The sequence below is a fragment of the Alternaria hordeiaustralica genome (genome assembly GCF_023758085.1).
Source record: "Alternaria hordeiaustralica strain BMP 2776 chromosome Unknown scaffold_10, whole genome shotgun sequence".
NCBI lineage: Eukaryota > Fungi > Ascomycota > Dothideomycetes > Pleosporales > Pleosporaceae > Alternaria > Alternaria hordeiaustralica.
In genome coordinates, this window is record NW_026056782.1 from 965,614 (window position 1) to 992,453 (window position 26,840).

General features: G+C 51.6%; 9 protein-coding genes across 9 annotated transcripts; 7 read left to right on the forward strand and 2 right to left on the reverse strand.

Annotated features, from left to right (window-relative positions):
• Positions 1–553: 553 nt before the first annotated feature.
• J4E84_005899 (uncharacterized protein) lies at positions 554–3,356 on the forward strand (the record flags this gene model as incomplete). The annotated part of the gene is made up of 3 exons (XM_049388491.1): positions 554–579; positions 672–2,547; positions 2,595–3,356. The coding sequence occupies 3 exons, from the start codon at positions 554–556 to the stop codon at positions 3,354–3,356; spliced, it is 2,664 nt and encodes an 887-aa protein (XP_049244036.1).
• A 5,548-nt stretch (positions 3,357–8,904) lies between these two features.
• Positions 8,905–10,209, forward strand: J4E84_005900 (uncharacterized protein; the record flags this gene model as incomplete). Its single annotated transcript, XM_049388492.1, has 1 exon — positions 8,905–10,209. One exon carries the CDS (start codon positions 8,905–8,907, stop codon positions 10,207–10,209), a length of 1,305 nt encoding a protein of 434 aa, XP_049244037.1.
• Positions 10,210–10,949: 740 nt separating this feature from the next.
• J4E84_005901 (uncharacterized protein) lies at positions 10,950–11,360 on the forward strand (the record flags this gene model as incomplete). Its single annotated transcript, XM_049388493.1, has 1 exon — positions 10,950–11,360. The coding sequence occupies one exon, from the start codon at positions 10,950–10,952 to the stop codon at positions 11,358–11,360; it is 411 nt and encodes a 136-aa protein (XP_049244038.1).
• Positions 11,361–14,126: 2,766 nt separating this feature from the next.
• Positions 14,127–15,116, forward strand: J4E84_005902 (uncharacterized protein; the record flags this gene model as incomplete). Its single annotated transcript, XM_049388494.1, has 1 exon — positions 14,127–15,116. The coding sequence occupies one exon, from the start codon at positions 14,127–14,129 to the stop codon at positions 15,114–15,116; it is 990 nt and encodes a 329-aa protein (XP_049244039.1).
• A 3,063-nt stretch (positions 15,117–18,179) lies between these two features.
• J4E84_005903 (uncharacterized protein) lies at positions 18,180–19,322 on the forward strand (the record flags this gene model as incomplete). The annotated part of the gene is made up of 2 exons (XM_049388495.1): positions 18,180–18,361; positions 18,434–19,322. 2 exons carry the CDS (start codon positions 18,180–18,182, stop codon positions 19,320–19,322), a joined length of 1,071 nt encoding a protein of 356 aa, XP_049244040.1.
• Positions 19,323–19,532: 210 nt separating this feature from the next.
• Positions 19,533–20,787, reverse strand: J4E84_005904 (uncharacterized protein; the record flags this gene model as incomplete). The annotated part of the gene is made up of 3 exons (XM_049388496.1): positions 19,533–20,098; positions 20,153–20,162; positions 20,227–20,787. The coding sequence occupies 3 exons, from the start codon at positions 20,785–20,787 to the stop codon at positions 19,533–19,535; spliced, it is 1,137 nt and encodes a 378-aa protein (XP_049244041.1).
• Positions 20,788–21,536: 749 nt separating this feature from the next.
• Positions 21,537–23,564, forward strand: J4E84_005905 (uncharacterized protein; the record flags this gene model as incomplete). Its single annotated transcript, XM_049388497.1, has 1 exon — positions 21,537–23,564. The coding sequence occupies one exon, from the start codon at positions 21,537–21,539 to the stop codon at positions 23,562–23,564; it is 2,028 nt and encodes a 675-aa protein (XP_049244042.1).
• A 317-nt stretch (positions 23,565–23,881) lies between these two features.
• Positions 23,882–24,684, reverse strand: J4E84_005906 (uncharacterized protein; the record flags this gene model as incomplete). Its single annotated transcript, XM_049388498.1, has 2 exons — positions 23,882–24,229; positions 24,289–24,684. 2 exons carry the CDS (start codon positions 24,682–24,684, stop codon positions 23,882–23,884), a joined length of 744 nt encoding a protein of 247 aa, XP_049244043.1.
• Positions 24,685–24,995: 311 nt separating this feature from the next.
• On the forward strand, positions 24,996–25,847 carry J4E84_005907 (uncharacterized protein; the record flags this gene model as incomplete). Its single annotated transcript, XM_049388499.1, has 1 exon — positions 24,996–25,847. The coding sequence occupies one exon, from the start codon at positions 24,996–24,998 to the stop codon at positions 25,845–25,847; it is 852 nt and encodes a 283-aa protein (XP_049244044.1).
• Between the last annotated feature and the right edge of the window lie 993 nt (positions 25,848–26,840).

Below are 26,840 nucleotides of genomic sequence, written 5' to 3' on the forward strand. Positions count from 1 at the left end.
GAGGTAGACGGCTCCGAACGTTTCCAGAAGTAGTTCGCCAGCTTGAAGTCAGTTAATTTTAGTAAACACGGTGTTTTGTAGAGCTGTAAAGTTGCAGATGTCAATGCTGGAGATGCCGCCTAGTCCATGGCGTGTAATGATGTCAGCACCCCATCCAAGGGAAAATAGGACAGCTACCTCTGCAAAGCACAACTATAGACAAAAAAGCTAAGAGAACTACATTGCCTTTGCATCTCACAGCAGTGTATTTCCAACACTAATGTAGACTGCAAGGCACTTGTTCAGTTTTCCCGTGAACGCGGTATCAGCAAGGGTCTGCTCGCTCAAGGTTCGCGTCTGGCAAGCGCGTAGGAGGCGCGCTTTGATACCCGTGGACGCGCCTGCCGCCTGGAACACCATGCCCTTCCGCTTCGCTGCCTGTTGCACTTCAACAACTCGACTCCATTTAAAGTCAGCGCCCTCAATCCGATTGTTGCAGTCGTCTTCCATCTTTATACGCCGCAATTGCCCTCAGCAGCGTGGTGGCGCACACGACACTCGCACTTTCGTAGCGATGGCTCCGAAGCAGGCCACTCTCGGGTATGTAAAGTCTTCTCAGACTACGTTAGGGTGCGGCGACGGCATTGGAATTCTTCTACGAGCCAATTGGACAATGCTTACGGTCTCTGCAGAAAGTTCTTCGGGAAACCCAACGGCGACGCAGCGAAGCAACAGTCGAAACTCTCCTTCTCCACGAGGCCGAAGCCTGCAAAGAAAGACGTAGAGGCCAAGGAGGAGCCTAAGTCATCGCCAGAAGAGGTGAAGAAAGAAGAGAACGACGATGTCGATTCAGACGCAGACGTCAGGGCACCTGCCAAGGAGAAGGTAGAGACTGATGATGATGCAATGGAAGTCGACAGTACAACCTCCGAAACTGGAAAGAAGAGGCAAATAAAAGAAGAGGAAGAGGAGGAGTCTGAAGAAGAACCCCCAACAAAACGACAACGGAGAAAGCCAGCGCAGGAGAAGGAGAAGCCAAAGAAAGCAGCTGCGAAGCCAAAGGCGGACAAAGCACCAGCGAAGTCGAAGAAGGCGGCTGCTAAACCGAAAGCTGCAACACCAGAGGACGACGACGAGGAAGTGTCAGCGCCGGCAAAGGTCGCGAAGGGCAAGAAGAAAGAGGCGAAATCGTCACCTGTACCCGAGGATGATGCCGACTCAAACAAGGAAGAGGAAGAGATCGTGAGCTCCGAGGAGGAGCCAGAAGAGGTCAAGACGAAGGCGAGGAAGAAGGTTCAGACGACGCTTTCGTCCAACACCAAGGACCCATATCCTGACTGGAAACCGGGTGAGCCAGTGCCATACGCCGCACTCTGCACAACGTTCTCGAAGATCGAAATGACCACGAAGCGCCTGGAGATTCTCGCCCACTGCTCGCTCTTCCTCCGCCAAGTCTTGCGACTGACACCATCTGACATGCTCCCAACCGTCATGCTCATGGTGAACAAGCTCGCAGCTGACTACGCAGGCATCGAGCTTGGTATCGGCGAGTCTTTGATCATGAAGGCTGTCTCCGAAAGTACTGGCCGAAACCTACAACAGATCAAGAGCGACCAGAACGAGATTGGTGATCTTGGACTTGTTGCAGCGAAGAGTCGATCCAAACAACCTACCATGTTCAAGCCCAAGGCTTTGACAATAGAAGGCGTACGCAAGGGCCTCATGGGGATTGCTACTGTTGAAGGACAAGGTGCTCAAGGACGAAAAGTGGACGGTATCAAGAAGCTTCTATCGGCAGCTGATGCGCACAACTCGGGCAAGCATGTTGACATTGAAAAGGACAAGGGTGGACCTAGCGAAGCCAAGTTCATCGTTCGGACACTGGAGGGAAAGCTTCGATTGGGTCTTGCTGAGAAGACTGTGGTGGTAGCTGTCGCGCAAGCTATGATCTTCCACGAGATGTCACAGAAGGGCAAGACGCCATCGACTGAAGACTTGGCAAAGGCCGAGGCCACACTGAAGACAGTTTATAGTGAGCTTCCCAGCTACGAAGTCATCATACCTGCTATGCTTGAGCACGGTATCATGAACCTACGAGAGAACTGTCGCCTGCAGCCTGGTGTACCGCTCAAGCCTATGCTTGCCAAACCAACAAAGTCAATCACAGAAGTTTTGGATCGTTTTGAAGGCAAGGACTTCACATGCGAGTACAAATACGACGGCGAGCGTGCCCAGATACACTTTGTCTCTCACGACGCAAAAATGGAGCTGGCGACTGCTGCTCCTACAGCCGGCAAGAGCGACCGCGGTGTTTCAAACATCTTCTCAAGAAACTCGGAAGACTTGTCCAAAAAGTACCCTGATATCCTGGCCAAGCTGCCTACCTGGGTCAAGGAAGGCACCCAAAGCTTCGTTCTTGATTGCGAGACGGTTGCTTGGGACATGGTGGAAAAGAAGGTGTTGCCATTCCAGCAGCTCATGACGCGAAAGAGGAAAGATGTCAAGGTCGAGGACGTAAAGGTCAAGGTCTGCGTGTTCGCTTTCGATCTCCTCTACTTGAACGGCGAGGTAAGCTTCTTGATTCCTACTTACCGCATCGTCGCTAACAATCGCAGGCTCTCGTGACCAAGTCTTTCCGTGAGCGTCGTGAACATCTCAATGAAGCCTTCATACCTGTTGAAGGAGAGTTCGCACTCGCCAAGTTTGGCAACACCAACGAGCTGGAAGAGATCCAAATTCTTCTTGAAGACTCCGTCAAGGAAGGTTGCGAAGGCCTCATGGTAAAGATGCTGGACGGACCAGAGTCCTACTATGAGCCATCCAAGCGCTCGCAGAACTGGCTCAAGGTCAAGAAAGATTATCTTGCCGGCGTGGGCGACTCTCTGGATCTTGTCGTCCTGGGGGCCTATTACGGCAAGGGTAAGCGCACAAGCTGGTATGGCGCCTTCCTGCTCGCCTGCTACAACCCCTCGACGGAGAAGTACGAGACTGTTTGCAACATCGGTACCGGTTTTTCGGAAGCCATTCTTGAGACTCTCCACAAGACGCTCTCTGAGATTGTCATTGACCGCCCTAAACCCTTCTATACCCATTCTACCGGCAACAAAGACCAGCCCGATGTCTGGTTTGAGCCACGCTATGTCTGGGAAGTCAAGACTGCCGATCTAACCCTGTCTCCACGATACAGGGCTGCCGCAGATGAGGTGTCTGGTGGCGGCAAGGGCGTCAGTCTAAGATTCCCCCGATTCATCAAGGAGAGGGACGACAAGAAGCCTGACCAAGCAAGCTCAAGTCGCATGATTGCTGAGATGTACCAGAGGCAGGAGAGTGTCAGCAAAAGCAAGGGCCCGAGTGCTGATGATGACTTTGAATATTGAGGTGGTGATGATTCAGGTCAAGCGGAATGGGGTACAATATTGCAGGAAGATATTTCGTGTCCTGTGACGAGGATTCTATAGCATAGTGACGCCGAAATTTCCAGGTCGTTGACTCGCGACCCATAATGAATACTGACTCGCTCATTCGCAACGAAGTACTCGAACAATCGAAACTTGCTCGTATAATGGAGATCTTGGCCTGCTCTACACTAATACCATAACATAGATGCCCTAGCAGTACATATCTCCTTGTAGTATTGCTATCCATCAAGGTCTCCAAACCATAAGCAAGGCCACAATCAACGATGCCCTCGCTTACAAATAATCAGTACCACCCCAACCGTGACAAGGCGGCCAGCTTCGTCAAGCAGCCAAGCCAGCCTCCGTCCAATTCACAACATTCGCCATCGCAGACATCACGCTACGAAGGCAAACACATCGAGAAACCCATCAACTCATCGGCCCACAAACAGGCCACACCAGTCCCCACAGCCCTACTTTCTGCAAACTCCACCTTGGCCCTAGCTCCCCTGGCCATGTGTCTGTGAGCGAAGAGCGGCACGAACCTCCGCGCTCCACTAGGGCGTCGTCCCGACGCAATCTTAGCTTCTCATTGGCCCAACCTGTCTCTCGGACTCATTGCTGCATCCTCGCGTAGTGTGACTGCGGTCTTGGGAGTAGGATAGTGATCGCGATTTGGGGGCGGTGCTCCGCGGAACATTTCGCCGGTGTTGGGATGGCTTCACCTTTTTTTCTTTGACGCAATTGGATTGCCTGTTTGAGATGGGTGTGGATCAGCGCAGGGGATTGGTTCGGATTCGGATTCCGTGGGTGTGGCCAATGTGGTGGGCAGAGCATGATGCAGGTGGTGATTGAAAGGGGTGTTGCTGGTACGATTATGCTGGTGAGAGACACTTTGTTGTAGTGGATCTGGAATTGTTGGCGCTTGCAGCTTGGAGTCTTCTTGTCTAGATGATACCGGTTTCAATCTATGGCGCATGCATCCTTCTCGTTGTTTGTGTCACTGGCGGCGGGAACAACAACTAGGTAGGTAAATCTCGCGAGCTGTGGTTTCGGTCTTGCAGATCAGCAGCTTCCGATCCGAACCAAGCCTGTCATCCGAGAAGGGTGTAAGATTAGTTTAGCAGAAAGCTAGAACGAACTGCGGATATAGGTGTAGTGTCTCAGGTCCCATGAAAACTCATGCTATGACTAGGCAGTGCAAGGCAGGAGCAAATGCCTATAACCGGCGCTTATAACCTAGCATCAGCGCCAACACACCCTCGCCAGTACCAGAAGGTCGCAAAGATTACTTACAATCGGCGATATACCACAACACCATGAGTAGTAGTCGCAGTACCTGGTAGTTCAAAACCCCACTGCGGCACACGCACCCACACCCACCAGCCAATACAAGTATACAAGTGACATCGGGCAAATCAACCGCGACCCATTTCAACGGACCGCACTACCCACACGCCAAACTACCAGCTAACAGTGCCGAGAAACCCATAACCAGGAACAACCCCCCCTCCCAACAATCGCATTCGGGGCGACCAAGAAGTGAAAACCCCCATAGTAAACTCTTCGGGTTTAGTTCATCTGCAACGATGCGTATGCAGGGTCCATGACCCGGTGGCGAAAGGCAACGCTACAGGCCACGCGATCGGCGGATAGCGTGGTTAGCGACGTTCTTACATATCCGTGAGGGATCGCAAGAGCTGTGGCAAGATTGAGGAATTCGAATCGAGAAAACGTTTGGTCCGCAAGCGGGCGGAGCGAGTGGGTAATATTGATGTTTTGCGAGGGTGAGTTGTATTGTTTTCTAGTAAACCAAGTCGGCTTTAGTTGTACAAGTACAGTCAGTCCAATTTCCGAATGTTGCTTTGAACTGGGTGTGCCTTTCTGTGCACTCTCCGGTTACCATTTACTTTCAATCATTTCTCACCTCTTTTTTGCCCCCCGACTGTTTGCATGCTATTCTCTTCCTTATGCCCGCGTAGGAATCTGTCTTGAAGGCTCCCCTGTCGTTTGGATTGGCAGATTGCTTGCAGATTTCTGCTAAGCAGAAGAAAGAAGCAACCCCTGTTAGTTGCCGTCTCGTGCGTGATGCAACCGCAACAGACCAGTCCAGCTATTTCCGGCGACAGTGCTGCGGCACGCCCTCTACGCCCTCTCCTCCCTGCAGCCTCACCGAGAGTCGAGGCTCCACCATCGCAACCGAAGCGAGCTCGCGTCTCTCTAGCTTGTGCAGCCTGCAGAAGTCGTAAAACCAAGGTACCGACAGACCAAGTACATTGCATGTATATAAAGCATCATCAGCAAAGTAGCCTTCTGATCTTTTGAACCCATAGTGTAACGGCAACCGTCCCAGTTGCAGTGAATGCACGTCCCGCGATTCCCTGTGTCAGTACACGGAAACAGAGAACACTCAGTCGAAACGTAAACATCAAGACCTGGAAGAGTTGTTCGAGATGCTCAAGTCGCTGCCGGATGAGGAAGCGAGTGAGATCCTAGCGAGAATCAGAGCTGGTGTGGATCCAAGAGATATTGTTGATAGCGTGAAGCATGGTAATATGCTTGTGCAGTTTGCTGCGACGTTTGGAGAAAGTAGGGGTAGTGTGAGCAGCGAGGTTGATGGAGGTAGTGTGGACGGAAGTGGGAATTTGTCGGGCGAAATCCAGGAGCCGGGGATGGATGCGGAGTCGCCATCCAAGCCGAATAGCTGACGAACGGAACCAAAGATACCTGGCATGCGTCGGGACCAACGTGGCAGGTCCATTTATGGCTGGCCAGGCGAATGTCAGACCTGCGAAATGGCCCTTTTCCAAGTCTATCTCGAACTTTTGATGCACATCTGATGCATCTATATTCATTGCACGCAGTCGTTACAATCATGCGGTGACATCTTCTTGGTCTGGGCGTCGAAACAAATGGTCCCTGAGTTGCGCCCAAATGTATCTCTGGGGTGAATTGCCGGACGCATGCCCATTTGATAACATGTTCTTTCCAAAGAGGTTAATTTCCCATTCATCTTCCGTCCACGTCCAGACGTCATCCTCAAACAATACCTTGAGATCGATCTCTTCGCTGTGATACTCGACTTTGACTACGAAGCCTTTAGCTCTCAGCCCATGGTAGGTGCGAGCAACAAGTTTCAGGAATAGCGAACCATGATCCCAGCCCGGGTCCAAGTCTTCTTCTTGTCTTATAGCCAAGGTAACAACTCTAGCTCGGGTCTGCATATGGCGATGGTGTTCGTTGTGAGTAGTAACACGTTCAGTATGTGAAATGTCCAGCAAAGCCGTGGCGCCGTCATGAATCTCGGAAAGATAGTCTTCTCGTGTATAAGCCGTTGCACCCGTCGTGCGCGAGCCTTGATCATGTGTCTTGCTCTCCTGAATCTCGGAGAATTCGCTGTCAGTCAGCGCGTCACACTGGAAGGTCACACGCAGATCCAAATTCCTTGCCAGCTCTTCTATAGTAAATCTAACACTAAAAGGTTGTTCCTTTGCGTTTAGCCTACATAAGACACATATAAGACTACATTTACCTAAATATAGATTCTATTACTTAATAGCTACTACTATCTTTATCTTTTCTTATCTTCTAGACTCTTAGTTAACTTATAGACTATAACTATAAAAGTAGTTATTAGCGCAAACTCTCTAGAGTAAGTAGCTATAGGTGTTACTTATAAAGTATAACTTCTTAGAATTTATTAGTATATAGCTAGGCTATTTAAGTTAATAAAGAAGACTCTTTACTATATCTTTCTTCTTTTTTAAAAAGTCTCTAGCTTAGAAAATATTACTTATATAGTTAGCTATATTTATAGTAAATAGTATTACTATATACTTTATAAATAGCTATAGTAAATAAAGTTCTCTTAGAGCTACTACTTATATTAACTAAAAATACTAGCGTCTTTAAAGCTAGCGTGTATTTAACTTAAATTTTTAATACTTTTTAAAGTACTAGGTAGAGTAAAGAAAGTAAAGATATTAAGAGTTAGTACTAATATTTTATAGAAGCTAGTTATAGCGCTCTAAGTATTAACTTAAAATATAGAAATCTAGAATACTAATATAGTTATATAAGTTATATAAGTAATAAAGATACTAAAGTATAGTTATATTTTATATTCTTTTATAGTTAACTTACTTTAGTATGTACGTAATTCTAAAGTTTAGTTCTTTTATTTTATCTATAGTACTATAATAACGTAAAGTAAGATAAGCTACTTATAATTCTTAAATTATATAACTACTATATACGCAAAGGTACTTCTTACTAAATAAGAGAGATCGCAATCCTTAGAGTCTAACACTAAATGCGTCTCTCCTCACAAAGTCCGCCACGGAAGTGTCGAGCAATAAGCATTCAGCTACGGGATCCTTGTCGTCAATTGGACGCAGGTCTTTGCCGACGATATCTCGGAATAGCTTGAGGGCCTCTTCAGCGAACACGGGTCCTACGAAAGTCTTGTCGATGAAATGAGGCCTAAAGATGGGTGTACGAAGTCAGTGTTTGTCTCACATGCAGTTCGTACATAGGCAATTACTTGCGGTCGAAGGTTCATGTACAGCATTGATAACCCTGCTGGTGTGTCGGGATCGTGGTCCACGCTGAACCAAGGCTCATGGAACAGTTCCCACCAACAGATAACACTGCGAGTGGGATCGTGTTTCTCGTCAGGTTGCCATAACTGCATGTAGATGCTATCCCGCAGCTCTCGCGGTAAGTTCAAAACACGTGCGACGACGTCCATGTTTGCAGCATTCGTGTAGCGAATAATTGCGGCATGTAAAACATCTGTCAAGTGGTCATAGCGACGCAGCCTCTCATCCACGCCATCCTCGGATGATGCGGTATTCCGGAGATGAAGTTTACAGTTGAGACTGGCTCTATGGCTGTAATTAACTTTGGGAGCTGACGGCTGTCGCAGCACTTACTGCTTTAGATCGCGTTCAGCGCACTCTCGCGCTTGCTCGAACTGCTGATACATTGTTGGTGCATCTATAACGTAATGCCGCATAGACCCAAAGACGTTGGTGATACCGTTGCGCAGATGATGTAGAGGCAAGGGCAGTCGTTACGAGGCGAGGTACGATTCGTTAGCCACGCCTGCGGGTGACTCATCAAAAGGCGTTCATGCGCAGTAAATATCGACTGCAAGGGTACAAGGCTCCCTTTCCATTCGTACACATCCCTGGATGTCGCCTATCGTGACCGGAGCTCTGGATAATAGCTGTAGGCCTCGGGTACAGGTGGACGTTGCCTCGTCTCGACGCCCCGTGATTCCCAGGGCTCATTCCGCGTTCAGGACAGCGGATCATCCCTTGGGATAGTTGTTTCTAATGAAGTGAAGTTGCTTGCAGCTGCCAATTAAGCGTGGAGGCTACGTGATGTTGCTAGGACTTGAGTGTCCAACCTCCAGTCGCGGTCCTATCGATAAGCAACTTTAATCGCTTCCCACCCAAACACCTAACCAACGTGCCCTGCAGACGGCTTGGTGATCGCATCACACGATATCACCACCAGCGCCATGAAGCCTGGCAATTTGCCAATGCGCGCACAGTCGCGGCCAGTATGTCAGTTGTGTGACTACATACTGCAGAAGCCTGCAAGCCGCCGCGCATTCCTCTCCGCATCCTCCCTCCGAACACCCTCGATACGGCGGCAAAACGCGCGAACCACGACTCTGACACCCCGTATATCGGTACGAAGCATCGCGACAACACCCCGGACGGCAGCAGCGATTGACACGCGCGACGATGGCAGCCTACACACATCCGACAGAATTGCGGCGTTGAAGAGTCACCTTGCCCAAGTGGAGGCGCGAATACAGGAAATATTCAATTCACCCAAGGTCGAGAAGGAGCACGTTATAATGGAGGCGTTTGAAGGATTGGACAGCATTGCACAAGAAGCCATTGCCATACGCGCACGCCAGCCTCAACTACAGAAGGCGGCAATAAGGCAGAGCTCAGCGGGCGCCATACTCTCTGGACTGGATGGGGACGAGACGGCGGAGACTGCGAAAAGAAAGAGCTCGAAAATGCTGGGACTGGATGCCCTACCCTCGCCGTCGTATCTTTCGAAGCTCGCCGAGCGTCTCCTAAAGCACGAGAAAGTCTTCCTGTCACCGAACGTCCTCGCTATATACATCCACTTGCAACGACTACTCGCCCGACCGAAGACTATTCCTGAGGCACTCTACCTCTACGCGAACAAGCCGGTCCCAGTTGAAGGCTCGTCACCACCCAAGTTCTCCAAGCCCTCGCCCAAGTCGGCTAAGCAGGTCATTCCAGCTGATCTCGCTGACGAAGCGCTCACGGCCGCCATCGACGCGAAAGACCTAGCACTGGCCCTCGATGTCGTCGACCACACCTACCGCGCTCCTGCATGGCGGCGGCATCGCATACTCACAAAGATGGGCTTACCGGGGGTACTCGTCGGCCTCACGCCACTCGCTCTTTACATGATCGCCCAGGAACTCTCCGTCTACAGCGGCTTCATCGACCCGTGGACCTTTAAGCTCTACGCCTTCATGGGCATGAGCACGTATGTCTTGTGCACCGGCACGCTCGGATTCGTCGCTCTTACAACATACAACGATCACCACGACCGAGTGGTCTGGAGGCCTGGTGTCCCGCTGCTGGATCGATACATAAGGGAAGATGAGCGGGCGGCATTGGATCGTATTGCGTGCGCATGGGGTTTCAAGGAAGTGTGGAGACGGGGTGATGAGGAGGGCGATGATTGGGAGGGGTTGAGGCAGTTGGTGCTGCTCCGGGGTATGGTGCTCGATAAGCCGGATCTGATGCCTGGTATGAATCCTGGAAGATAGAGGAACTATGTATCAAAGCAATGGACATGTATCACATTCTACTAGAATACACGTACTGAAATATCGAGTTCTGTGTACCAGGGGAGGGCTAGCAGAATACACGTCCACAAGAAATGCAAAAAGCTAGTTCTCAACACACAACAGACCTGAAATGTATCGTAGGTCTTAATTTAGTATTATCAGGATCTCTCAATCCAAAAAGAAATGTTCTCCTTGCGGGGTGCCCCCTCGACATTCAAAAAAATCGGTTTGTTGCGACACCTGTGTGATTCGAACACACGCTCCCGAAGGAACTGGCTAACTTTCCGGTGAAGGACTAGCAGGCCAGCGCGTTAACCACTCCCTAGAATTTGGATTAGTAAGCGTTGATGGCAGGTGGACTGGAGGAGCTCGTACGCCAAAGTGCCGGAAAATCAAGTATTTTACTGATTGATGCAGTTTTCACGAAATAGTAAACTCATACACCAATACAACACATAGATAGAACATGAACAGCTTCCAGACAACCGTTCACAAGAGGTGGATGATTCAGTGGGCTCAGGCAACAGCTCAGCAGTATGGCGGGGTAGCTCCGTTCTTTTGCCCCACCAGATGCGGTCATGTTCCACACAGACTCACGCCGCAACCTTACCCACCAAACCTTATACACCCCAACTTCACAGTTCGACTGACGTCCCGGCTACTGCCTGCGAACCCAATAAACCCTCAGACCACGCGCTACTCTCGAACCACCTCCCGCCATGTCCGCCGACGCCGCCCCCATAACCTTCACGCGCTTCTCCAAGGCCCTCGAAGACCTCTCCGTCGAATCGCTCTACGCCAAATACTCTGAGCTCACCAACCAACTCACACACCTTGAATCGAGCAACAAGCAGCTCGAAGAGTTTGCGCGCGAAAACGACGACCGCGACTGCTACGAGGCGCTGATGGAGAACAAGCAGGTCATGAAGAGGTTCGAGGAGCGGAGGGAGGCGATCAAGAACGAGGTCAAGGATGTGAGGGGTCTGCCGTGGAGGCCAAGGGAAGAGGAGAAAGTCGATGGTGCGGTCACGAACGGCAGCGTGGCTCCGGCGACGAATGGTACCGCGGCTGAAGAACAGAGGAATGGTGATGCGCCGGCGCCTGAGGGTGACGATGGCGTCTATCTTTGAGGCGTTCACGACACGGATGCGATACACAGGGCACGCGCGGAGTACTCAGCGGAGACGCGCAGACGCGCGTGCGAGTGTTCGTGTGGCAAGAGCAAGTTGCCTGAGTGGATATATACATTGAGTGTTACATGAGTGTACGTATATCTACTTCCACTGCGCTTCTTCAACTGACAGATTTGTAGTATACGGCCCTCCAACTACTACATCTTCGAAACACATTGCGTTCACGGTTCTGGTCACATTTCATCATGGGTGAAGACGTGTATGGCTTCATAAAGACCCGACTTCACCCACATAGCCAGTACTCATACATCTGAGTTTGAGGGACCTCAACTCATCCAGGAACAAGGCTGGGGTGCTAGTCGAGCTGCAGGATTTAGGCGGTAGCAGCACTTTCTGCGATCCTGCCATCTTTCCAACACAGTGTAAATGTTACCGGCAGTTTCGAACTCCAGTGAGAGGGGCTCATCACGAGGCTAAATAGATGGGTATGCGATGCCTGTAATGCCAAACCATTATACATCTGCTGATGATACAACGACCTTTCCAATCACAACTGATATCCACTCCGAACAAGCAACAGTCTGTGTAAGCGACAGCTTGCAGCGCGAGAGGTGAGTAAAAGGAATGCGCAAAGTTCGCTACTTCCTCAGCGAACGCATTCCGAATAGGGACGTGGCTGAGTCAGCACTCGCTTCGTCTACAACTCAGACTACAGCTTGCACTCCTTCCTCATCTCGATTATGCCTCTCACATACACTGTACAATTGACTTCTCAGCCAGAACGTACAGTACTTCTAGCCGACCAGCTCGTTAGTCTGCCTGCACGAACTCACGACGGCTAAATATTCCTTGTCCCTGTATCCCGTACACAAAAACCCTGAGCCAATATGGACACTCTGCCATCTCGTCGGACAGCGAATACACCGTGGAACTAATTCCAATATTTACTTTGCGAGGAGTCTCAACAGATTTGTCAGGTTAGACTACCCACACTACAGTTGAGTGTCAGTATGGACGCAACGGGCGGCGTTGAATATTCCGTCTCTGGGCAAGACGCCACATATCGTCAGAACCACGCGACTGCCGACAACTATATTACTTCCCCACGGGGCATTTAAGCGCCAGAACCATGCTAAAATCCGTCTTGGGAACGTTTCCTGCAGCCACGGGAGATGCCTAGTGTCTTGGGATGCCCAGCTTCCTACACGGCTCCTACAGGCTTGGTATGGGGTACTGTGGATTCGGAAGGTACCCATAAGATAGGCTCCGTGCTTCCGAATGTACGATGACATCCGTCGAGTTGTGTGTCAAGATACAGTCAAGATACCGCGCAGAGAGATACTGTCGCAAGAGTTCGCCATAACTGTCAACACGGTAAGGGGTTCACTTGCTCAATGTACAATCCTAGTCCTCGTGCCGACCCTTGCGCTCAGCTTACGACTTCTACTACTAGTCCACATTGAGTCGGTCATCTGGTCGGCTTTGATTCCTCGGCAACGTTCTAAGTGACTTGGCTGCCAGCACTGTCGGTGGCGCCACACACCACCGCTGTTCATACCCACGGGCAAAGAAATTCCACGAGTCGACTCGACTACCGACCCTACCGCCTCGTCTTCATACGAATCTTGGAATGATCTCAGTAGCGTAGGTGGTAGGTGTACTCGGCGACCACGTCCTCTCCATCTAGAACGCACTCCGTACAATCTTACAGTAGACTCATGGTCTATGCGCGACCGGAATGAACTGCTTCGAGATCACTCACCGACTCTAGGGCAGTGCAAAAGCGGTCGTTATCTTCCCCTGTGCCACGCAGTTGAAACGAAACAAAGGTCCACATCCATTGACGTAGTGTCAATGTCAGGACGGGTATCAATGCGCCGCAGCATAAGCATTGCCAACAACTTCAACCTCGCTAAGATCCCGTCTGAGCTGCCTGTGATCGTTCAAACGCTGGCCTGACCACCACCAGCATTGTTGCGCCACCGACATTTCTGCACCTGCTTCTAGATTCCGCCCACCGGGTGTTTCACGGTGTTTTGACATCTGGTCACAGCGGGCACTAAACCTTGAGTGGCGCGATTAGTGGATTCTGGTAAACACCCGGTGGCAGTTTCTGTATCACAAAGCTAACTACCACTCACATTTGTGGGAATACCGCCGAGATTTTGTTTCCAGCAATCAACACAGCTGTCCACCCTCTGTCGCGTCTAAACATTGAAACAAAATGGTTGCATGGCCTTGTTACTGCCAATCGCAGAGACTGAAAGACGTCAAAATAGAGCCTTCAGCCCTAGCGATCAGACCGTTAGTTGCCGCATAAGCCTGCATGGAAATCAAGCATTACCCACCATGACTTGGCGCCTTCCCCAACCGGGCTTCTGAACGGCATGGCATCCCTTTGCCGGGTAATCCCCGCATTACGGAGAATTGGTGTCCGCGCAGGTACGCCAATTCCCTTGAAACACCATGTCATTAATATACCCACAACAACGGAACAATATACTACGCCGCAAACAGACCCACGGTATGGAGATCAATTTCCAGCGCCGGGATGAGCTATGACCGAGGCCAATGTGATCGGTCGAGACAATGAGGTGGTCTGCGTAGTGGAGACGATGTGACAGGCTGTGTACGTTGTGGGTTGGTAGGTCCGACATCAGGCTTGGAGGTATAAGTATCCTGTTGTTGTCCGTCTGTAAGGCCTCACCACACAACCAAGTCTCTCATTCACTCACTCAACAGTCTCTCCACACATCAGCAACCATGCGTTTCACTCCTACTGACCTCAGCCTTCCCGCTGTCGCAGTCGCCTTCTTGGGCGCAACTGCTTCAGCCCAGACTTGCCAGCTTCCCACCAGCTACAAGTGGACTTCATCCAACGCTCTTGCCCAGCCCAAGGCCGGATGGGCCAACCTCAAGGACTTCACCACCCAGATGGTCAACGGCAAGCACCTCGTCTACGCCACCAACCACGACACCGGCTCCAAGTACGGCTCCATGAACTTCGGCGTCGTCTCCAACTTCAACGAGCTCGCATCTGCTCCCCAGAACGCCATGAACCAGGGCCTCGTCGCACCCACTCTCTTCTACTTCAAGCCCAAGAGCACCTGGGTCATTGCCTACCAGTGGGGACCTACCGCCTTCTCCTACAAGACCTCCTCCGACCCCACCAACGCCAACGGCTGGAGTGCGGCCAAGCCCCTCTTCTCTGGAACCATCTCCGGCTCCAGCACTGGTCCCATTGACCAGACCCTGATCGGTGACGGTACCAACATGTACCTGTTCTTCGCCGGTGACAACGGCAAGATCTACCGCTCCAGCATGCCCCAGGGCAACTTCCCCGGCAACTTCGGCACCGCCTCCACCGTCGTCATGAGCGACACCCAGAACAACCTCTTCGAGGCTGTCCAGGTCTACACCGTCAAGGGCGGAACCTCCAAGAAGTACCTCATGATCGTCGAGGCCGTCGGCTCTGGTGGCCGCTACTTCCGCTCTTTCACTGCCTCCAGCCTCGGCGGCAGCTGGACCCCCAACGCTGCTACCGAGCAGAACCCCTTCGCCGGCAAGGCCAACAGCGGTGCCACCTGGACCAACGACATCTCCCACGGAGACTTGGTCAAGGTCACCAACGACGAAACCATGACTGTCGACCCTTGCAACCTGCAGCTGTTGTACCAGGGCCGCAACCCCAACGCCGGTGGCGACTACGACCGTCTCCCCTACAGGCCCGGTCTCCTTACCCTCAAGAAGTAGAGGGCGACTACTTTGGCTTGTTAAAAAGTCTTTCATTGTACATACATTTTTGAGCTGGAGAGTTGTATATAGTCTGGCTGTTGATTTCGCTTCTTTCCTTTAGCCCTGAGGGCCACCTTTTGAACAAATGAATTCATGGGTATCGTAAGATGCCTAGTTCTACACATGATCTTCCATCTATTGCTATGTGAAACATGATTTGATCGCTCGTCTTGCTGTGAAAAGACCTCTGCTAAACTCCTCTTTGCGCTTCTGGTCTTGGAATATCTGTTCTCTACAGACATCAAGCCCTTTTCTTTCTCTAGTCGCGATATCTTGCAGTATGTTTCGACTCTCTTCATCCAACAATGCAATGTCTCCTTGAAACCTAGCCAGCGCTTCGTGCAACTCCATAAATGCCCAAGCCATACCAACCAGCACATCCCGGTGTGTCAGCCATCGCATGCCCATCCAAACCATCCACTGTGAAAACGACATAATCTCATCACTACCCAAAGCAACACCCTCTTTCAAGCGGACAGGTACATGCAGACCTTCCCTGCGGCACATGCGCAAGCCAAGTTCCACAAGACCGACAGCGTGACCGTCGTCGGTCCGATGAACTTCGTCCATGCCGGCGACACCAGGACCTTCCGCACTGAACCCGGTCTGTGCGCGAAATACGCGTACGATGGCGGAGCCGAACATGTCAGCAGCGCGGACAGGTACTGCGGGTAGTGCTTCAAGTAGAGTGGGTGAGGTAAGCCATAGTGGGAGGAGATTGCTGAGATTGAGGTTGCTGAAATCGAGAATGAGGGATTCGTCGATGCTCAGATTGCTCATGTCAGAATTCGTGAACGAAGTAATTGGTTCTGGTGTCGCGAGGACGGGGTAGTCGGTAAGGATGTCCAAGTCCTGGGTCACGGCTTCTACCGGAGGACGAGAAGATTGTCCCGTGAAGTCAAAGTACACGTTTGGATCAGACTTCGGAGACTGGGTGGGTGAGCCAAGTTCGTCGATCCACGCTTTCACGACTTCCACCTCCTTTTCAGTAAAACTCCCAAACATCTTCCCTTCCCATGATAACTCTTTGACCAGCCTGCTCTTCTCACTGTCACCCTTAATGACCCAAGGCCTGCAGTTACTCAGATCCTGTAGGAACTCTTTCTGCCACTGAGCGTCCTTGAAAGCATTTGGCTCTAGCCAGTCCACCAAAGAACGGCGGCCAATTTTCAGGCGACTGTTACAGTGGATCTTATGAGCAACGAAGCTCTTTGCAGCGAATATGTCGATCAACGCTGCCTCTGTGCCCGTACGAGGAAAGGGTTGTTCGGCCTCGACCTTGAGCGATGGACTTTCGGGAGTCGTAGGCAAGCCCTCAGCGAGGATGTAGCCAGCTTGTACGCGTTTCCACGCAATATGCGCCGCTTCATCCCCTTGTTTCTCTGCAACCAACTTGACGTAGTTGATAACTGCAGCCATTGCCATCGCAGCGTGACCCGAATCAGCATTATCGATGGAAATATGAAGCTCGAAGTAGTAGGGGTTCAGTCGAAGTTCGCGAAGTTCCTTGACGGTCTTCAACAAGTGGAGCGGCAGACTCTCGTACGCCATGTTGAAGCCCAAAGCCTCTGGAAGGAACTCGTGGGGGAACAATGAGATAGTGAGCTGAGCCATGGCGGCTTTCCAGCTGCGTGCTTCAGTCAGATCGTGACGGGGATGAATGAAGTCTTCCGAACCGGCAGCGGGAAGCCCAGCTTCGATGTCCTCCATCAGTTCTCGATAAACATGGACATGATTCTTTGCGAGATCGCCGTCCCCAAGTTCTTCGGACATGACCTGCCAGGCATTCTTGGTGATTTGACGGTACTTGAATGGCGTGCTAATCTTGTTGATGTGTCCGAGCCATGCGCCATCGACGTACTTGACTGGTGCTGCTTGCTTGAGCCACCATTTCGCTTCTTCCTTGTCACTAAACATCTCGCGGGATCCACCGGCTCTGCGACGCGTAAGGTACTCCTCCCAGCGGTTGGTAACGTCGACGTCCTTGGCTTTGAGGAACTCATCTAATCCGTCGCGCGAGAATTGTTCGACGATCAAGATTCCGCTGTGGGGTTCCTTGGTTGCGTCGGCGATTGTGGAGGAGAGGAGACCAAGGAGAAGCTCGCGACACTCTGGTAGGATTTCGGGGTGGTGTTCGAGATGATGGAGTTTGTAGTAAAGCTGCTGGTATCTCTGCAGTTCGGGGTCGATTGAGTGATACGTCTGAATGATGGAAGATGTCTCCAAAGTTCCGTCATCCACTGGTGGTTTGACATCGTTGGTGGCGGGTATGGTTGGGCTGCCTGGGGTTTCAAGATCTTTTCTTCTTGATCTTCCTTTCGCAAGACGATTCCGAATTTCATTGTAGGCAATGACCGCAAGAAACGCAATGAGTACAGCTGTAGTAGTCTGCAGAATAAACATTATGAGTAATCTATCGTAATGTGCAGGCGTGGGTTTGTTGTGAATAGTAATCCATTCTTCTAGCTATGAAGTAGCACATGGTTTTGACTATTCCTAGCGCAGCTGTGGCAAAGCATGCGCCCCCAGGCAAACACGCACAGTAGATCATGGTGACGATGAACACCACGCAGCGGTGTCTTTTGAGATGTCAAGGTCATCGCCGGGAAATGGATTCGTGACGACATCTGGCACTAGACTGCTTGCAGCTAGGCCAAGCGCACCCCACAAACCGCGCGACCCTTCCGCATGGGAGCTAACGTCTTCGCGACATCAATCTGTCCATTAACTGCAAGCGATGCGACAAGCGACAGGAAAAAGCGATGGTTCTTTGCATGCAATCTGCACTGCGCGTCTAGAACAGCTCTTATTCGGGTAGATCAGGCCAGATCACGACATCCACGAAGGCTTTCACGCAGCCTTCATTACTAACAACAACGTCACACTGACAGCTTCTTATGCTCCGCGGCGCAGTCAACTCTTGGTACCATGTGCACTGACACTTGGACATGTTGGCTGTGTCACAGAGGCGTTACGCCATGAAGTCGCCCGCGGAGACAAACGTGTAGCACTCCTCCAACCATGTCAGAAACTACCATCGCCTACCAGGCCCTGACTAAACATCTAGCCAAGCAGAAATACGTCTTTGTGTGTCCATCGCCAGAGACACAGGGCAGGTTAGTGGAGAAAAGACGCTCGAATGTCGCGACGGAAGATGCCCAGAATGCGTACGACTTCTTTGGTTGGAACTTGCCGTGTACCAGGTAGGTCATCATTCACTGTTTGTCGTTTACAGAAGAGGTTATGTATATTCTTCAATACTAATCACCTCACAGAGAAGCACTCCGATCGATAATACCCGACGACATATTCGAAAGCCTCCACAAAGCCAGCGTGATCACACAGAATGATGACCAAAGCTACCGCTCCACCATCCGCGTATCCAACCTGTACCTTCCCAACCTCCCGAGTCGCGATCCTGATATCTCCTCGCTATACTACATCCATTCTTCCTACCCAGCGTCTTCCGACTCCGTCTTCTGCGGCCCTGACACGTACTTCTTCGTCGGCTTCCTCCAAACCATATCCCGACACCTTCCACACGCACCAAGCAGCATCGTAGATGTCTGCTGCGGAGCCGGCGCAGGCGCGATACACATGGCGAGGACATACCCACTGGCAAAGACGCTGGGGCTGGATCTGAATCCGCGTGCGCTGAGCCTGGCCGAGATCAATGCACAGCTGGCGGGCGTCAAGGTCGGCTTTACTGAGTCGAACCTTTTCGCGACTGTGCCTGAAGATCTGAAGCACCATGGTGTGGATCTGATTGTCAGCAACCCACCATACATCGCATCGAGTACAGACGGCGAGGATCTGCCCATATACGCAGATGGTGGCGCTGGCTTCGGTCTTGACCTCTCCATACGCATCGTAGAAGAAGGCATGAAAATCTTGTCGTCAACTGGCGTCATCGTGGTTTACACGGGTGTCGCAATGCCCACGGCCAACCCTGGCCATGACATCTTCTTGGAGAAGCTGCAACAAGTAGAAGGCGCGGATCTTGCAGAGTACACGATCCTGCACCCTGATATATGGCCAGAGGAAATTGGGAAGGGCGCCTATGCAGACGTGGGTAGGATACAGGTTGTGGGTGCTGTGTTGCGGCGCGATGCCAAGGGTATGGAGGAGGCAAAGAAGGCGTCACGCAGACAATGGGCAGTCTAGTTGACAGCGATATGTACAGCGGGCATGACCCAGTCTAGGGTTAATGTATATCGGATCAGTCGATGCCAATGAGTACTAAGCTATCGATTGATGGTAAGAGTGATTCTGAATTCATCGAGTCACTTGTACCATCAATCAATAGCTCAGTACTCATTGGTACTTCTTGCTCTGTGTAGGCGATCATCTTCAAATTTCTACTCATGGGTGCGACTACTTGAACTCAGCCTCCGGATGCATGCCATCCGGAATCTCCAACGCAGTCGTATACGCAGACTGCCCAACCTGCTTCCCCCACGTATCCGCAATAGCCGGCAACACAGCCCTCCCCGCATACACCGCATCCGTGTTAGGCACAGGCCAAGGAACCGACTTGTTCTTGTTGCTCAACTTGCCCGCATACGACGCATTGAAATACATATTGCTCAACGGAACTTTGCCCGACCAAGCTCTCACCGTATCGCCCGTCTTCTCCGCCACAAATTTGAACACGTTTGCGCCCACGTCCCAACGGCCCAGCGTACGCAAGCCCCAGTTTGCTTGTACAGTGGCGATCTCGCTGTAGTGGTTGTAGTACGTGTTGTCTGTGGTGCCGACCAAGCTGGCGGGCACGGCATCGCCTAGCAGTATGGCCACGACGCGGTTTTGCTGCCCGTAGGAGTGGTTCTCGTCAAAGGTTACCATGACGAGGGTGTTGTTCATGAAGTTCTTGTTGGTGAGGAGGGGTTCGAGGAAGTTGCGCGTCCAGGTTCCTGCTACTGTTACGGTGGAGTCGTGGCCTGTGGGTGTGAGTATGTTTCTACGGGGATGTGCAGAATGTCTTGGATACGCACCATCGCTTGTCTGCAGAAGTAGAGGTACGAAGTCAGTACATGTCTCACATGCCCTTTTTACAGCCAGGACTTACCATGTTAGGAGTGATGAACATCCACTGCGGCAACTGATTCTTGTCCATATCTTCTTTGAACATGGTCAAGGGCTTTGTCTTCGCCAGCCTCTCCGTCTTTTGCGCAACTGAGTCGTACAGCACAGCTGGGTTGTGCTTGCGCACATACATGTTCGCTCCGGTTTTGGGGTTCGTGTACGATTTCCCTTGGAAACCTACTGAAGGCATGTCTTCTTGGTACTCGCCCCAGCTAACACCTTTGTCTTCGAGAAGGTCTACCAAGGTGGATACGTTGGAGGGAATGGCGACCATGTCATCGTGGTTGATGCCGTAATAGTCGCCTGAAATGGCAGCTGCGTAGTTTGGCATAGAAGGATGGGTTACCGCAAAGTAGTTCGTGAGGCTGATGCCTTTCTTTGCGAGCCATGCTAGGTTTGGATCTCCTGCTGCGAGATCGTAGTCGGTATTTTCAAGCCATATTATGGCTATGCGGTCGAAGGCTTTCCCTGGGAACGTACTTTGGGCTTGTACGGGGTTCAAGATTGCTAGAAGTGCTAGAGACGAAACGAGTGGAGTAATCATGATGGCTCTACAAATCTGTTAATTTGGTCAGCATGCCCTTTCGGCTCCTTCTACCAAAATATCTCCTTACCAAGGAACGTCAAGACAACGGAGAAACGCCGGATGGAACGACAGAAGCAGGCACACATGATGTTTTCCCTCGGGGCTTTTCATCCCATCTGCCAGGGTCATGAGGCGCCGCTTCCGCTAGGTAGTGCCTAGGGGTCTGGACATCACTGGGACGGCCTGCAGTGTAGCCGTCACATCCCCACCAATGACATTCTTCGCAGCGCACATGTGCGCATTCTTAGGGAGAGAACTTCGCACATCGATGCGGGAGGATAAGCTTTTTAGGAAGGTCGACAAGCTTTAGATAGCTTTGAGAGATGAACGTGCGGGGCTGATTGGACACGAACTCGGCAAACCTGGTACGACCCGCAGATCCAAGGTATGGCCACACCTGACACCAGTGACACTGCAGGTGGGGTGGCGTAGCGTGATGATCTTGTGGACTCGTGCAGCGGCTGACTGCTGGTGGCGATCGTGTTCAGAGGCTCCCTGAACGACATGGCACGTTACAACCATCAGATCCGACGCAGGGACGGGGTGCTTGACACAGAAATCGCCAAACGCCAAACATCGTCTTACTGCTACATATACCCTGAACCACGCTTTGGTAATACAGGCAGGGACTTGATGAGTAGTCTTGGAAGCTAACCGCGATGGGCCGCAACCAAAGCTTCGGCATGAAAGAGATGTCTGAGTCAAATATGCACAAGCCTGAGGAGCAAGTTGGCTTGCTGCATGCACCCACAGACGATTCCCAATCTCGAGGCAGCGAAGACCAAGAAAACGACTTGGAACCGCGCTGGAGCGACAAGCACGACGTTTCGCACCATCACATTCATCAGTGGCCATGGATCAGGCCCGTCACCGTTGTTTCGCTTCTTATATGCACAGTCATAGCCCTGGTGTATCGGGGTCTGACAAGTAGCCGGAATGATACATCACCCTCCCTTGATGCTCGTCTTGCAAGACATCGACCGGAAGAAGACTACATACTCTCTTCATCATGGGATTTCAACGCACCACCTACGACCCGAGAGTATACATGGGTAGTATCCGACTACATTCTCAACCCAGATGGCGTGTATCGACCCATGATACTCATCAACGGCACCTTTCCTGGACCACTTGTCGAGTGTAACGAAGGGGACGAGCTTGTTATTAATGTTCAGAACCAAGCTATCAACGCTACTTCTTTCCATTGGCACGGTCTGTACCAAAACGGTACGAACTGGATGGACGGAACAGTTGGGGTGACGCAATGTCCTATTGCTCCAGGCCACTCGTTTACATACCGATTCAATGTATCAGGGCAGACGGGAACGTACTGGTACCATTCGCACGTCAGCATGCAAGCGTCAGATGGTTTGGTGGGACCTCTTATCATTCATGCCAGGAGCGGAGAAGAGAAAAATAAATTGCAAAAGATACCGTACGAGCAAGACCGCGTAGTCATGGTATCAGACTACTACTACGACCTCTCTTCCGACCTACTCATGCAGTACCTCGCCCCTGGTAGCGAGAACGACGAACCCGTCCCGCCATCCGCCTTGATCAACGGAAGGAACATGCGAGACTGCGCCGACTTGCCGAATCGAAACTGCTCTTCATCTGGCATCAGCAATGCCTTGTTCAACCTATCTCGTACCAGCAACACACGACTTCGCATCATCAACGTCGGAGCATTCGCCGAATTCGCTTTACAGATCGACGAACACGAGTTCCAGGTCACAGAAGTCGATGGCACAGATGTGCACCCCCAGTCTATCCATCGGCTGAACATCAATCCAGCGCAACGATACAGCATCATCGTGACGCCACCAAAAGAGGAGGAAAACCAAGGCATGTACTGGATGCGTGCGCGAATGATAACCCACTGTTTTGCATACGAAGAGCCAGAGCTACAAGAAGAAGTCAGAGGCGTACTATACTACCCTTCAGCAGAAGACGAAGACACGAAAAACCTCATCCCAACAAGCAAAGACTGGCCCGAAATCATCGACGTAGAATGCCGAGATCTAAACACATCCACCCTGGCCCCCGTCATCGCAGTACCAGCCCCAGGAAGCGATCCTCAGCACACCCTCTACCTGCGCTCCTCGTTCCAGATCCGCGACTGGAGGCTCTCGCGCGGGTATCTGAATGACAGTTCTTTCCGTGTAAATGCTACATCACCGCTTCTAAACACTTTGCTCTCAACACAAACCCCCGAGACGAAGACGCAAGAGGGCATACTAGACACACCCCCCTTCGACTCAGTTCACCAGCTCATCTACCAAACTAAAGCCACACGCACTATAACGATCTTGATACAGAATCTCGACGACGGAACTCACCCCTTCCACCTCCACGGCTACAAATTCTTTGTCTTGGCCCAGGGACACGGGTATCCGCCTTCTACTCTGCTCTCCCCTGACCACGGTACAGACCATTTGGATTTAACGAATCCGCTACGGAGAGATACGGCGAGTGTGGAGGCGTATGGGTGGTTGTTGATAAGTTTTGTGGCTGATAATCCGGGCTTGTGGTTTTTCCATTGTCACGTGGGATGGCATGCTGAGGCGGGGTTGGGGATGGTGTTTGCGACGAGGGTGGAGGGGATGAGGGACTGGGAGGTACCAGCAGAAATTGAGGGGTTGTGTGGGGTGGAGGGGGTGGAGAGGGGGATGGGGCCGGGGGATGAGGTCTGGTTTGGGAGGAGTAAGGAGGAAGAGGGTGATATGCAGTCGTAGAGAGTCGAGACTTTTGAAATGTTGCAATGTTGAAATGAAAGGAGATGTCCTTGAACTGTCGATTCTTGAAGAACGGGATTCACCCATCTAGTATACACACCTTCATGTACATGTCTCGTAATACCAATTACCCACAGCTCTTCAATGAAGCTGGGGTTCAAACGTCATCTCGCCGACCTCTTCCCCACCAGCGTTGCGCGACTCGATGCCGTTCATCACGCAATCCTACACTGCCGTATGCCATTGCGCGACCCAATCCCTACCACAGATATGCCTCTGATAATCTTACTTCTTGGAGAGACCAACCACCCTCACCCTCACTCCCAGATACCAAACCACCTCTTAACCCTCCTCCGCCTCACACCATCCTCCCCAACATAATACCTCGGATCCTCGACATACTCCTCGCCCTTCAGCTCAGCCTCCCTCATCCTCTCCAACCGATACTGCTTCCTCTTCTCAACCTCCTCCGCCTTCTTCAGCCTCTGCTGCTGGTACTGCTGCGACGTCTGCTCCATATGCATCTTGTAGACCTCAATGAATCTCGACGAGGACTCGAAAGGGTGGCGCAGGAAATCTTTGCGCGAGGGAAGCAGATGACCGAAGACGGTCTTGGAGATGAAGTCCATGTACCATGCTGCTATGGCGAGGGAGACGAGTATGCCCTGTGGGGAGAGCGGGGTTAGCTTGGGGTGGTTGGGTGGGATTGGAGAGGGAATCGCACCATTGTTATCCAGAGATGGATGGCCCGGTTGTGCAGGAACCAATGCGAGAAGGTGCCCTCGGGACTCATCATGTTGGGGTACTTCTTCGTCGCCATGCGCTTCTTGTCTTCCTCGGATACGGGCGCGCCATAGATCTTGTTCTCGAGATTGCGGTTCGGCGCCCGCTTGCTATGCGATGGCGGTCGGTATTTGTCGGGCTGGGGTATTACGGGTGCTCCTTTGCTTTGCTGTGCTTCCCGCCGTCTTCGGAATTCTTCTGACAGGCCTTTGGGGGTAATGGACGCATGGCGGGCGCTCGTGGGGGAGGGTAGCGGGAGGAAGGCGCGGGCTTGGGGTCGCAGGAGCAGAGGGCCCCGGGGAAGGAGAAAGCGTGGTATTGATTGGAGGGTTGCCATGGCTGTGGGTGGTGATGCTTGTCGTCTCGTCGCCTCGGGAGTCCGAGTGATGAGAAATGATCGAGGCTCGGAGGACGCTCGGACCGGCGCATTTAATCTTTCCAAGGTTGGGCGTCGTCGCGTCTCGAGACTTTCACTCACCGCAACAATTTCTCATACTGAATTACGGATCTCACGCCTATACTTGTGATCTAGGTGCATATTGCGCGCCCAAAACCCATACCATCTACGTTTGAGCCTGTTAGTGGAGATGAAGACTAATCACGCCTATAGTTCTGATTCCAGTATTGACGCAATGAATTCAGATCGCAATGCCTTCTAAACAACCACCGTCATTCGGTTCGCAAGCTTATTGGAATGAGCGCTTCGCTGCGAATACAGACCCCTTCGAGTGGCTAGAGGCCCCGAATGCCCTAGATCCGCACATCGTCGATGCCCTGGATGCTACACCCACGCCCAAGCCGGAACTTCTACACATAGGCTGCGGCACTTCACTACTGTCCTACCATTTGCGCTCTCATGTAGACGCACCGAGACAAATACACAACCTGGACTACTCTGAAGTAGCGATTGAAGTCGGCAAGATCCGGGAACAGGAAATATACCAGGATCCGCGAAAGGACATAGGAGAAGCTGCATGCATGCGCTGGGACGCCGCAGACCTGCTTGACTACCAGTCCGTTATGCGCGCATGCAAGCGCGCAGCCTACTCCGTCATAGTCGACAAGTCAACATGCGACTCCATTGCCTGCGCAGACGACGTCCTAGTCCCCTTGCCATATCCACTAGCCATCCGCTCCTACGAACCTCTAGACCTGGATGCCGCCAAAACCCCCGAGCTGATCCATCCCTTAGTAGTCATGGCTGTGAATTTAGCGCTAGTGACGAAACCGGGGGCACGATGGATTGCTTTGTCTTATTCCAAGGATCGATTCTATTTCTTAGATCCAGCTGCAAAGGACGTAATACCCCAAGGAGCAGTATTCCCTCACCCGGGTGATTTGTGGCGTGTAGTGGATAAGCGCGAGGTCGATGAGGCGGACTGGCAAGTACGGAATGAGGACAGAGCTGATGCCGTGACTCATAGGCCCAAGGTGTGCAATGTTGTATATACACTGGAGCGGACTCATCAGCCACTGTTCGTGCGTGGAGAACATCTCTAGTATTAGCAGAACTCGGGCCATTCCTTCCTTTACTCGCCATCCTTGCTGTTCTACACCTACGAAGCAGAAGCAGGACCTCCAACCCACTTCTCATAACAAACACTCCCCTCAGCCTCAACATACCCCCCAAACATCCCCCGCTGACTAAACCCACACCTCTCATAAAACCGCCTCGCCTTCGGCATGTGCTCACCCGTCTCCAACAGTAACCACGGCCAACCCCTACTCCGCGCTTCCTCTTCCAGTTTCTCGAGTATCATCGTCGCAACCGATGTGCGTAGCCCGGCTTCTCCTTCTAATCCCACTCGGTACGGCGAGTCGACAAACATGCGCTTTATCTCAACAGAGCTTTCTCGCGCGTTTTCTGAACAAGCAGATAGAGGACGTAGACCGCCGCAGCCTATTGGGATACCTTCATGATACGCGATGAGGAAGAGGGGGACGTCGGCGGCTGAGGGCGGAGTTGTGTAGTCTGGGTCGTCGATCTCGAGTTGTTGTTTGGAGCGGAGGTGGATGCTGTCTGGATGATCCCAGGGGATTGGGAGGATGGTGATCTTTTCTATGGATAACATGGTGGGTAGGAGTAGTGTTATTCGATGTTATTAGATTTCAGATGTTGCGCGTTTTCTTCTTCATATAGTGTTACGCCCTATGACAATCTCATCCATGGATGCTACCTTAGATAGGGATAAGTTGTCTGTAACAGGCTAGCGTGATTTGATCTATTATCTTGAAGAGTCACACTCGGGTCAAGAGTTAACGGCCCTGTGACTCTGTGTGGTGTTCTATGTGCGGAGCGCATCTGAAGCTGACAGGTCTGTTTTGTAATCATAATAGACTGTACCCTGAAGGTATCCGCGGTCTTTGGGACTCTGAGTCTTAACGGCTAAGAATAGAAGTACGCGACAGGACATACAGGTCGATAGATGTAAAGGTGTTCGGGCTACTCCTCAGAGTGTAGTCTCATTGGTCGAAAGCAATCATCATTCAGCC